Source organism: Pogonomyrmex barbatus, unplaced genomic scaffold (assembly GCF_055798465.1).
Source record: "Pogonomyrmex barbatus isolate J1 unplaced genomic scaffold, ASM5579846v1 scaffold7, whole genome shotgun sequence".
Taxonomy (NCBI): Eukaryota; Metazoa; Arthropoda; class Insecta; order Hymenoptera; family Formicidae; genus Pogonomyrmex; species Pogonomyrmex barbatus.
The window spans coordinates 6,918,479-6,931,458 of record NW_028297171.1 but is presented as its reverse complement, the minus strand read 5'-3'; the positions used below and the strand labels follow the sequence as shown (position 1 = coordinate 6,931,458).

General features: G+C 32.3%; 2 protein-coding genes across 2 annotated transcripts; one reads left to right on the top strand and one right to left on the bottom strand.

The window, feature by feature from the left end:
• Nucleotides 1-621: 621 nt before the first annotated feature.
• LOC105423516 (hemocyte protein-glutamine gamma-glutamyltransferase) lies at nucleotides 622-8,323 on the top strand. Its single transcript, XM_089083126.1, has 8 exons — nucleotides 622-768; nucleotides 2,491-2,962; nucleotides 3,295-3,521; nucleotides 3,854-4,455; nucleotides 5,977-6,074; nucleotides 6,223-6,513; nucleotides 7,087-7,247; nucleotides 7,529-8,323. Exons 2-8 carry the CDS (start codon nucleotides 2,491-2,493, stop codon nucleotides 7,811-7,813), a joined length of 2,136 nt encoding a protein of 711 aa, XP_088939252.1. The 5' UTR covers nucleotides 622-768; the 3' UTR covers nucleotides 7,814-8,323.
• On the bottom strand, nucleotides 8,150-12,245 carry LOC105425820 (uncharacterized). The gene is made up of 3 exons (XM_089083122.1): nucleotides 10,961-12,245; nucleotides 10,400-10,513; nucleotides 8,150-10,307 (listed from the first exon to the last, which is right to left on the bottom strand). The coding sequence occupies exons 1-3, from the start codon at nucleotides 12,055-12,057 to the stop codon at nucleotides 8,420-8,422; spliced, it is 3,099 nt and encodes a 1,032-aa protein (XP_088939248.1). The 5' UTR covers nucleotides 12,058-12,245; the 3' UTR covers nucleotides 8,150-8,419.
• Between the last annotated feature and the right edge of the window lie 735 nt (nucleotides 12,246-12,980).

The following is a 12,980-nucleotide window of genomic DNA, read 5'->3' as shown; positions in this document are numbered from 1 at the left end:
ATTCCAAAAATTAGAAAAAAATAAAGAATAAATTAAACCGAGATTAAAGTTAAAAAAAGATGGAAAAGATAAAAGTAAGAATAGAGAGAAATTCAAGTTTTCTATTTACATTTAAATTTAAATTTCAGGCGAATTTTTTCATTTTTTGATATACTTAAAAAATATTTATATTATATCTTTGAATTTATCATTATTTCAATAAGTTATACAAAATTCTAAAATAGTCTAAAGTCCTTCCTACAATTTATAAATATCAATTAAAAATGTACTGTATTTTTTCTTTTATCTTTAATTCATTAAAATATAATTAAAAAAGAAAGTTTTTATATATTATACGCGTTTTATACACACAAAATTAATCCTAATTTTTTTCACAATAAAAAATGTTTTTTTAATAATTTTAATTGAAGTATCTTTCTCGAAAATACATGAAAGATAGAAAAATAGATAAATTATTTTAAACTGTAAATAAATGGAATAATATATTCAAATGGAAAAATTAATTGATTTGTCGTTTTTTTTTATAGCTTTACATATAGTGTGCGTTTCGGCTTCATATCGACACGTTTACTCAGAGATCTAAAAGCTACATGAGATTATTGTTGTAGTGGGGATTTGCGGTTACTGTAGGAAGCTATATCTCATATAAAAGGCAGAACGCGTTTTCGAACGTCAGTGCGTTTGCGGTGTAACTTGGAAATTGATTGTCGTTCGTGATTCTGTTTTGTGGTTTCTTCCGTCGTTGATTGTTTCATAAATCTGTACAAGGTAAGTTTGAATTTTATTTTGTTCGATAAACTACTTTAAAAAAAAATCGGTATATAGAAAAAAAACAGAAGTTTTCAAGAAATAAAATTCCAAGAAATAAAAATTATTGAAGTGTATGTAAAACTAATTGTTGTAACGATATTAAAATATGAGAAATATCTACATCCAATAAGATACCTATGAATTCTGAAATTAAATCTTGATATGTATGCATATATGTAACGTCTTATTAAATTATTTTCTATGTTAAAATTATAATTGATATACAAGTAATGATATTTAATGGGATTATTTAATTTTCAATGATCTAAATTTTGGATATTTTATTAACATTTAAAAAATTAATTATGTAATATATTTTTAGAATGTATATATAATATGAACAATATAAAGAAAATAATACGAACAATATAAAGAAACAATAATAACAATAATATGAACAATATAAAGAAAAGTATATTATTCATTGCTTTATTAAGAGGCATGAAAGAAATATTTTAATCAAAAATTTTCTTGATTTCTAATTTCAAGAATATTATTTTCATATTTTAAAATATACCTCTTAAAATCTTACATTGATCTTACATAAGTCTTATTTTAATTAATGATTTAATTTAATTACTTAAATTTATTCACTATTTATTGAAAGATGTGAAAAAGATCACCCAAAGATTTTCTTTATCTCCATTCTTCAAAAATATTATTTTGACATTTTAAAATAATCGCTGTGCGGATTCCATTTTAATCACTTAAAGCAATATTGGTGATGTTGCCGTAAATTATCAAGTAAATTATCAAGAGTCGCTCATAAAAAGAACATGGGTTTTTTTTTTTATTCGATATCACGGAACACAACTCGCTTTCAAAATAAGATGAAGTGTGGCTTGCGTAACACGGTTTATTCAAATGAGGGGGATTGTCTCGAAATACCGGTTTCATTTCTACAATCAATATATATAAGTGATCTCTTCACGTTATTTGGCTGATGATCGGATGGTCGGAGACGCACGTATCTCAACGCAGGTGAAATCCCGCATTTCACCCGTGCGGAGAATCAGGTGAATCATCGAGGTCGACTTGATGGGACTCGTTTCGATCAACCGCCCCTTTATGGGATACGATTACGTGGATTACGCGCTCGGAATTTTTCCCGGACTTTTACGCAATGTCTCCGGATGAATCAAAGACGGATGCAGACCATGCAATCTGAAGGCAATGAGAACGCATCTTCGAGTGTTGTCCCGTTGTGGCAATACTTGGGAATGAGATTACACAATTGCGATTGATGCACCAAATCATACTTCCGCATGAAATATCTTTGGCATGATCGTTAATTTTTAAGAGGACTTACATCTCGTGACAATTTTGTCTCTTAAACATACATTATTTATCCATACCTTAAAGATAATTGAAAGAAAATATCGTAACGTTAAGTTTATTTTAAAATGTCTACACTTCTTTTTTTATTCAAATCGTTCTTAAATCGGAAGTACATGGAATTTTATACATGGATATATTAAAATTTAAATTAATTACAATATTACTGTTTATTAAAAAAAAAAAATTGAAAAGTTTTCAGAAAAAAGATATTTTCTTGAAATTCTCAGAAATTTTCTATTTAAAGAAAACAAATTTTATAATATAATTTAGTTCAATTTCTTTCATAATCTCGCAAATAGGACGATAAACAATTTTCTAATTTTTTTCTATTTATTTTTCTAGATGTCCGAAGAACCGCTGATAGTTGAAGCGGTGTACTTGTACGAGAAGGAGAATGCCGAGGCTCACCGCACCTTCAATTTTGAGATTGTCCATCAGGATCCGGCAATTCCCGTTCTTCGACGAGGACAGGCCTTCCATGTGGCTTTGAGATTCAACCGCGAATACGTGGATGAAACCGACATCGTTCGGCTGCTCTTCAGCTTCGGTCCGAACCCCAACGTGTTGCGGGGTACCAGAGGAATAAACACGATTACCAACAGGGATGCTTACCTGACCGATCTGGAGGCTTGGGGCGTTCGAATGGTCGGCATTCACGGGGTGGATCTGTCCGTCGAAGTCAGAAGTCCGATTGACAGTCCCGTTGGAGTGTGGCAATTGAACGTGGAAACTAATACTCTCGGCAGAAAAAAAGCGCCGAATACTTACAATTACGAAAAAGATATCTATCTACTCTTCAATCCTTGGATGAAAGGTACGCGAAGCTGATAGAGAAGTAAATTTGCAAATTATTTACATGGAAAAAACAATTTTGCTGAAATATATCTAAAAGTTCAATATAAATCTGAAAATAATTTTGTTGAGCTATGTAAGACGTTTAAGCAGCCTTTAGCTTGTAAAAATTTTTGATATTCTAATAAGCAATTTGAATATCATAATTTATAATTTGAATTTCATAATTATTTTGATGATTTTTGATAAAATTATTTTCTATATCAAGATTTTAGATACTTTAGCAAAATTTGGTTTTTGCGTAAGGATCGCAGAATATTTCATTAATATCTTTTTTATCGATTCCAATTGCAGAGGATTTGGTCTATATGGAAGATGAGCAATTGCTTGACGAGTACATCCTCAATGATGTCGGAAAAATATGGGTGGGTCCATGGGGTAGTGCCCGTGGTAGAGAATGGGTTTTCGGACAGTTCGACGCATGTGTGCTGCCAGCTTGCCAGCTATTGCTCGAAAGATCCGGAATCAAGGCAATATCCAGAGGCGACCCGGTCAGAATGACTCGGGCAATCTCGAGAATTGTAAGACATCCTCATTTTTTTATTCCAATAGCTTGTTTTAAAATCAACTGTCGTGTTTGTATTATTATGAATTTGTTCAAAATTAGAAATCATTAGATATCAATTGAAATAATTCGATTTTACAATTACTAATTAAATCAGAATATACCGTAAGATTGCTTATTCATATTCTAATTAAAAATAATTAAAAGAGGAATATCACGATGGTGAGGACGATTTATTCCAAGACTCGAAACTCGTTCTATTTCTTCTTTCATTGAAGTTATCTTTAAATCAAAATCAATCGGAGTGCAATTTGTTTAATTTATATTTTTCTTCTTTATCGCTTTTAGATAAACTCTAACGATGATAAGGGCGTGATAACTGGCCGCTGGGATGGCGAATACAGTGATGGTACCGCGCCGGCCGCTTGGACCGGAAGTGTGCCTATTCTGGAGCAATTCTTGGAGACCGGTAACGAAGTCAAGTATGGTCAATGCTGGGTCTTTGCTGGTGTCGTCACTACGGTCTGTCGTGCCCTGGGAATTCCGTCGAGAGTGGTGTCCAATTTGGTATCGGCTCACGATGCCAATGCTTCGCTATCAGTGGATCGTTACTACGATTTGAATAACGAGGAGCTCGAGTACGATCCGAACAACCCCCTGGGCGAAGATTCCATCTGGAACTATCACGTATGGAACGACGTATGGATGGCGAGACCAGATCTCCCGAAGGGTTACGGAGGCTGGCAGGCCATCGATGCTACTCCTCAGGAACAATCGGACAACTTTTATCAGTGCGGACCAGCATCGGTGGAGGCCGTCAAGGAAGGTGCCGTCGGTTACAATTATGATGTAACTTTCATGGTAGCGTCCGTAAATGCGGATTTGATGAGATGGAAGGAGGATCCGGAAAGCGATCTGGGATATTCCAAGATCGACTGCAACAAGTACCAGTAAGCCATAAAATTATAAATATCTCATAAATAGCGATCTCTCATATCTCATAGATAGCGAATATCTTTGCGAATCTGCTTGCTTGATAGTTTCGAATCTGTAATTACTTCAAAAAATAAAAGCAGTATTTTTAAATAGAATTGAGTCTGAATAAATGAGCTCAAATCTTCAATAAATACTTTAAAAAACGAGAATATTATCTTCAAGTGGAGAACTGTTGAATATTATCATATTTTTAAAATTTAAAGTACAATTTCATTAAAAATGTATTTTATTAAAAATTACTGATATTTTATATTCATACAAAAATATAAAAAAAAGAAAATAAAAAATTACAAACTAGATAATAAATTTTTATTAATGTTTGTTAAAATAAATTATATTATACAGCAAATATAAGATTAATAAAATTGAATAAGATGACACTTTATTATAATTTAATTCAATTTAATGGAAGTTTGTGGCTTTTATTCAACAAAATTTCTCGAATTTTATTGCTAGAAATAAGCGATTACTTCATCCTTCTCTCGAAAGTAAAGTAATTAATACATCTCAAGTCTGTCTCAAAGAACACTTTTCTATGTCTCATTCGATATTCTTTTGTAATGATTTCATTCATCGGTAATACGTTCGCTAATCATTCATGGCACGAGCAAATTTGTCGCGGACGGAAATAGCTATGACAATTCGAATATGCATGAAATATATAAAAACGAGTCGAACGTGGAGGAACGATGGGTGTGCCTGTAACGAAAACAGAAACGCAGGCTTTGCGCTATTTGTTCATCCTGCAGTTCATAATTACAACATGTCCTTCAATTGCGTCGTAAAACATGAATTACTGTTTGTACTCACGATTTGCATAATATCTGCGAGGTATTTCTACGTTGGAAAATGTAGATAATGCGAAACGCATGCATAAATATGATAGACTTAATGATCAATTCGTTTAAATCGCAATAAATTGCGATAAATGTGTTATTTTTATTCTGTACGTATATGTTATTACTTCTCATATTTAATTACATAATTTACACAGATAAAAACACTTACATTTTTATATCTTTCATGGAAATAAAGTTTGAATGAAATATCTAAAAATTTGACCAGAGATCTGAAAATAATTTTGTTCAGGCTATCAAAATAATTATGTAGAATTCAAATTAATTGTTATGGAATGAACATTTTTGCAATATTATTTTATGTTCTAACAAAATTATTTTTTATAATTTTTAAATATTTCAGCAAAATCGTTTCTTTTCATATTTCTCTATTATTTTTTTATTAGTTAATTAACAATCCATGCTGTTTGCTAATACTCGAATCACACACACACACACACACACACACACACACACACACACACACACACACACACACACACACACACACACATCTTATGTTTTTTATTAAGCTTTTTTGTAAAGCAATAATTGCTAATTTGAAATAATGATGAGGATTCCGTCATTACGATACATTTTGCTGAACTAATGTTGAACTAATGCGAATTATCTTCGCAGCATCGGTCGAATGATTCTGACGAAGGCACCGTGGATCTTCGATCCTAATGGAGACAAGGATAGAGAAGACATAACGTCGCTCTACAAGGCCAAAGAAGGTAAATGTTGCAAGAAAATTGCCTTCGGCATATCGTCCTGTAATAAACTCACAACTCGAACAACGAACAAAGATATTTTATATTCAATGAAAAGCCACATTTGGACGATTGATCGGGAGTTTATTTTAATTTTTTTAATAACTTTTAGGCACCGAGGTTGAGAGGCTGACCCTATATAGGGCAGTGCGCAGCACCGAAATGGCGAAGAGATTCTACTCGCTGCCGTCGCCGGGTAAGGAAGATGTTGAGTTCGATCTTATGGAGCTCGAACGCGTCAACATCGGTGAGCCATTTGCTGTGACGGTGAACATCAAGAACAAATCTAACGAGCTACGCACCATTCAGGCTATCCTGTCCGCCGGCAGCGTTTACTACACTGGAGTTAAGGCGAAGCTGGTAAAGAGAGCTTCCGGCGATTTTGTGCTTCAACCGAACGCCGGTAAGAAGAATAATTCCTGTGCATTTTTTTTTTCTAAACGTTTACGGCGAAAGTCAATGGATACTGCGAAAATATTATGTCAATATTAGAAAGATGGTAGTTTGTCGAGGTATCGATAAAGTTTGAATTGTAAATACGCGAAGAATTGCGAGGAGTTGCAAGTTGACGAGTGATTTCTGAGAATCGAAATATGTGAGAATTTTTACTTAAATGTAAAAGAATTTTACATTTACAAATCTATTATTAGAATTAATGATACTAAAAATAGACGAAGGGTCGATAAATATGACACGTTAAATTAATTTGCATTTAAATTTGCATTTAATGTTTTATTCCCGTAGCTAATGTCCCAGCATTTACGAGAGAGGCGATTGATTTGCTTGGTTAATTTTGTCTGGAATTTCTAGATAATGATAATTTATTGGGTAATCAGCAAATGAGGAAAGAACTGTGTAAATTTTATTGCGCCGTTGTTTAACTTCTTTGCGCTCAATTATCTGAGATTGACTTCTGTCCTTTACGTACATGCACTGAATGTTTGAATTGTAATTCTCGTATTTTAATTCATTGTAGTGGAACAATTAAGACTCACTGTGACAGTGAATGATTATCTGGATAAATTAGTAGAGTATTGCATTATGAAGCTATATTGCATCGCCACGGTCAAGGAAACTCGACAAACTTGGGCGGACGAGGATGATTTTCAAGTTTTAAAGCCGAATATCGTAGTCAAGGTACTGTAACAAAAATCAAATCAAACTAGAATTTATTAGTCTAACGATTTTCAGTTTTAATTTTTATAATTTCTTTTATGTTTTGTATGTTTTTTTTATGTTTTTATACGATTTTCAAAATTTATTTTTTAAATATTGAACATTAGACAACCTAAATTAATTAGACCCACTAGTTATATGATCATCATTTATCTTTTGTGTTATGTATTTCTAATACACAAATATCTACATATTTTTCTTTTACTCAGAAAATTATCTATGAACTATTTCTAACGTTTCAGATCGAAGGTGAACCAACAGTTGGACAACCATCGACCATTACGCTGAGCTTTAAGAATCCCTTGAACAGGTCCTTGACCAATTGCATGTTCAACTATGCCGGACCTGGGCTCTCTAGAAACAAGACTTTGACCTTCAGAGACGTCGGACCCGAAGAGGACGTTTACGTAGAGCATCAACTCGTACCGCAAAAGCCCGGAGAGCAAAAAATAATCGCCACTTTCACATCAAAGGAGTTGGTTGATATCACCGGTTGCGCGACTGTCGATGTCCTTGAAGCCGAATGAATCGCAACATGATTGTTCAAATTCATTTCGCATTCTTAATTCAAAGCACGTTAAGAATATCAAGTGCATCCGATTGATTGTCGTGATAACATAGATTATAAAATATTTTGATTTTGACTATCATACGTAATATCGTTTAAGTAACATCTTTGCAAATTAATTTCGCTATAAATAATTTGGATTAAACAATTTCGAATACTATTTTGTAATATCAATTTGTAACGTTAATCTGTAACGAGGGATTTTGGCAAAAATAGGACTTAAATTTAAAATGAGAAATTAGCAATGTATAGGACATATCATCAAAATAATGTATCGAGAATAATAATTCAACCCTTCTTTCTTTTCAATATTAACCTTTTATTGTTACATAAGTTTTACAAAATATTTTTATTACTTTGCAAGAGAATCTTTTTTACTTTCGTAAGTTTATATTTTTTTGTATGTCAAACATTTAATAAAACGAATATATATTATAACAAATGCAATAAAATGTAACATGTACAAAAATATATTTGAAATCAAAGAAAACATAAACTTAAAAGAATATCAGTGAAATCCATATTATGCTACGCGACATTTGAATATATAACGTAAATTACAAGATTATTTCATTGAATCGCATTGGAAGGAAAATTGCAAACACCAAAATATTACAGTACAAATGATGCAACAGTAGAGAGGAAACAGGTTCTCACGCGAAATAAAAGAAGTTCTTTTAATCGCCGCAGGAAGTGCTAGAGGTTTATTAATCATTCTCTCCATTTCGAAACTTTCATCATTTCCACTTCTCTCCGGTTGTAGTAATTCGAGCGCATATTTCTCTTGTGTGTCATGTATCAGCAGTTGCATTAACAACTTCATTTCGCGATCAGAGATTTCATTTCGCTCATTTAGACTCGATCCTGCAACCGTTTCTTCGTCCTTTAGAACAGCGTTGTTTTCTTTATGGTCTATTTCAGAACGAATGTCCTCCAACGACGAAAATGCGGATTTGTATGGTTGATCGGAGCTATTGCACGAGTACGTAAAAAATCCGTCTAAATGATCGTTATTCACAAAGTGATATGCCGCTTTGCGTTCGGATTTTATGTTATCTATATTTTCGTGTTTTGTGAAAGGAACGTACTTTTCGAAACGATGTCGATTCTCATGTGTTTCTGTTTCATTATTTTCGATTTCTTCATTTTGTTTCTCAAAATTTCGTGATATCAAGTTTTCTCGATATATAATGATCGCTTCATGAATATTGCGAGCACGTTCTGCCGCGAGCTCAAAAGCTGCGAGTAAGTCACTTGGTATATTCTTCACTTTCGATTTCGGCATATCTTCGGCAAGCATGTCATTCTCGAGATTTTGTACGAGAACGTTGTATTCCGTACTATCCTCGGAAGAAGACTCGTAATTGAAGAATTGATTGGATATTTGACTTTCTAGATCATTTATTGAAGTATTGTCATTTACGTATTGTTTATTGAAATATTTTAGGGATTCTTTATGTTCATCAATATCAATGTTTGTCATATTATTTGAATAATTACGCAATTTCAAAAAGATTGGGTAAGAGTTGTCACGAGTAACTTCTAGTTCTTCAGTAGCCTTTGTTGGTTTTATTGGAATTTCTGTACTATCATAACTTTCTAATTTTAAATTCATTTGTGTACTTAATATCTCATCATATTTGTTGAATGGAATTTCCTTATTTTTATCGAATTTATTTTCACTTTCAGAATTAATTTCAGCACGTTTGAATAAAGATTTCGTTGTATGAATTGGAAAATCTGACGTTGATTGAATCACAGTTGAATCAACTTCTGCTTTTAAGTTTGTGAAGTCTATTAGATTGCAAGAGATTTCTACATCATTACAAACGACATTGTATGATTCTGTATTGCATTCGACTTCAACTACATTTCTATCATAATTTGGCGATGTTTGCGTCGCGACAATTCGAGTTTGCAATATCTTCGAATCTTTATCTTTTTCAATATCTGTCTTAAGATACAAATCGCAATTTAATTCTGTCTGTGTGCTGATGGTTTTCTGAGAAGGTTGTCCGGAGACTCGATCCGCTTCATTTAAATTCATATCTTTCGTTAAAATATGTAATTTATGATTCTGCGAGAGAATATCGCGATTTGGTGACGTCTGAATCTCACTGTTATTTTTTTTATAAAAAGTATTTTCAGAGATATTCACAGAGTTTTCATTCACATCTTCATCTTCTTTCACATTATTGATGATCCTTTTCAATGTATAAATCACCTCTCGATTTTTCGATTTGTTGCAAATAGAAAGCGAGTCGGTACGACCTGATTCGATAGCATTTCGATTGTTTGATGATTCTTGCAGCATGATTGGCTGCGTTTGAGAATGTCGCGATTTTGATTTCGGCAGGATAGGATTCGCGTCGTCACATTTGTCTAAAACCTTTGTCTTTGATCGTCTCTTCTTCGGCCCTCCACTTTGCAGCCACTGCCGTTGTTTCGTTTCTCTGTGATAAAATCGTTATGTATAAATATTATTTCAATGCTTGAAACTATATGTACATATGAAAGATAAATATGAAAGATAAATGTTTCTTACACGAGATGTTCGCAGATTTTCGTCATGCGATTTGCACGAGGATCTCTATTCTCTTTCTCTTTCATCTTGGACTGACTTGTGAGTATTGCGCTCGTAGATTCGCTATTAAACGATCTAAAATTATAATCAAATATATTGAGTATGAAATCATTTAGAAATATATTTGCTTTTCATACAATTAAAGTTGTCTTTTTAACCTATTTTAATTATATTAATTTATTTAAAATAAAGCATTTTAAAAATATCAAACACTAATTATACAAATTAAAAATAGAAACATGAAAATTTACAGATAAAATGAAAAATATTCAGAAAAATATTTAGAAATTATACAATAATAAGGTAAAAGTTCATTATTCTCGAAGGATGTTTTCTATTTAGTGACACAAGTCGATATAATCATTTTGTCCTTGTAACTCATTAAATGTCAAGAAAGATAGAACTACATTTGTGTCAACTTGTGTCACTAAATAAAAATGTATACAGAATAATAAACTATATGTACAAAAAGCAATTCTGTAAATATATAAAGTAAAAAAATAATAAAAAAAAATATATTACTCAATCGATGATTGTTTGCTTTTCGTTGAGGCAGTTGAGGATTTTTTAAATGATTGAGATGACTTCTGCAACATTGGCTGCATTAAAGACGTTGCACTTTCCGCAACTAAAGTTTTAGGAATGCCAGGTGGTCTCCAAATTCGCTGATTAGTAAAAGCAAGATTCTTTTGAAAAGTACTTCTCTTTTGGGTAGTTGAATCATCATTAACAACTGTCTTATCCTTATTCCGTGTATTATTGATGTTTCTTGGAAATTTCATATTCTTAAAATCTTGTAAATCGACATGTCCCTCATCAACATGCTCATTTCGAGCTGTGGCTTTTTTTATCCAACATTTTCGCGTGCGTTTGCGATTTGTTATGGCGTTTACATTCGGCAACATACTTTGTAGATGTATCTGCGTCTCAATCTCTTGAGAATAATCTTCTTTTGAAGAATCATTGGGCTTTTCACGTTCCAAATTTTCATAAAGAATTTCGACTTTGCAATGCGTCGATTCTTCACCGTCGCTTGAATTCACTTGAAATTTATGCACATTGTCTATTAAGAGATGATCTTCAGAAAAGTTGCAAATGTTTTCTGAATCATTTCTTCCTATACAGCTTGTCGAATCTGGAAGAGAAGCATGTGAATTTTCTGTGTGCTTTTCAGACTCGTTAACAATTTTTATGGATTTATCACAAAGAGTCGCCAATTTAGCTGGACTTTCAGTGCATCTTTTGATATTGAAAGAGATATCTTTTATCAAATCACTTCCAAGGGAACAGAGCGATTTCTCTGTGCGACATATCGTTTCTGTTAGCTCATTATCAGAAAGAAAAACGATTGTACGATCTCGTTGTTGCTTCAGGGTCATTATGAGCATCTGCATACTCTTGCTCTGCTTTGTGACACTACTTCGTTTCTTGCAAATACCATTTAATTTGAGAATGCCATTTCCTTGTTCTCTCTTCGATTCATTCACATTTTTCGTCGACGACAACGATTTCTTCATTGGTGTTCGTCTCTTCATTAAAGAGGATTGCGTATGATTGGCAAAGTGTGGTTGGGTATGCGTTTTGCTTGTGGCTATCTCAAGTCCTCCGACTTTCGACATGTTTTTGTCTTAAAAAAAAAAGAAAATGAAAAGACTAGATGAAGAGATTATCAATCTCAAATTTATTCTTCCTATTAGTCACTCTTTCTTTTCTTTTCTGTATCTTCGAAAATTGTAGTTTTTAGTTGTCACTTTTCTCTTATATCTTTCTTACAATTTTCCTTACTTTGCTCTTTCTCTTCAATTTCAATATTCTAAAAGCACATATTAACAACTTAATAAATTATACTGTAACAATTTTCATTATTCTATTAATTTGAATATCTTACATAAGTAAACTTCCAATGACCTAACAAAATTATTTTTAAATGTATCTGGCAAAACTTTCAGATACTTTGACAAAATTGTTTTTTCCATGTATTTGTTTATATTTTAAAGTCAAAAATGTTATGAGAATTACAATAAAAAAATGATATTTCTTTTACTTTTTCTCAAAAAAAGATTGAGGTATCGACCAATTAAGGATTAAGATACTAATAAATATTGCTAATAAAATATAAAATTATAATAAAATACATATTTTTTTATGAGTATCGCTACTTAAAGAGAGAAAGAAAAACAAAAATGCGAGAAAAAATAGAAAACAAGTATATATACCAAGACTTATTCTTTTTAGCTAAACTTCTTGCTATTCATCTTTTCTCTTTTTTTTTCTTCATAGAGAAATAAAGAGAAAAAATGAAATGTGCAAGTCAGCTAAACAGGCTATGGGACATACATACTTATGTATGAGTTTACGGGCTTTTATCCACAGAGATTCGCGATCGCACATCGATACACGTGGAAGGATTTGTTATGTCATGAATAAACTTACGGAGAAACGGATGAATCTACACGGACATCCTTCGGAAATAATGAAAATTAACTCATGATTACATTATGCACTGTGAGCCCGTAATTTGACATAACCAGATCCAGAAACG

Coding starts and splice junctions, on each gene's coding strand:
- LOC105425820 (XM_089083122.1), bottom strand. CDS start 12,057: ATGTCGAAAGTCGGAGGACTTGAGATAGCCACAAGCAAAACGCATACC. Junction 10,514..10,960: donor AGCAAACAATCATCGATTGA/GTAATATATTTT, acceptor TTATAATTTTAG/ATCGTTTAATAGCGAATCTA. Junction 10,308..10,399: donor AAAATCTGCGAACATCTCGT/GTAAGAAACATT, acceptor ATTTTATCACAG/AGAAACGAAACAACGGCAGT.
- LOC105423516 (XM_089083126.1), top strand. CDS start 2,491: ATGTCCGAAGAACCGCTGATAGTTGAAGCGGTGTACTTGTACGAGAAG. Junction 2,963..3,294: donor CTTCAATCCTTGGATGAAAG/GTACGCGAAGCT, acceptor TTCCAATTGCAG/AGGATTTGGTCTATATGGAA. Junction 3,522..3,853: donor CTCGGGCAATCTCGAGAATT/GTAAGACATCCT, acceptor TATCGCTTTTAG/ATAAACTCTAACGATGATAA.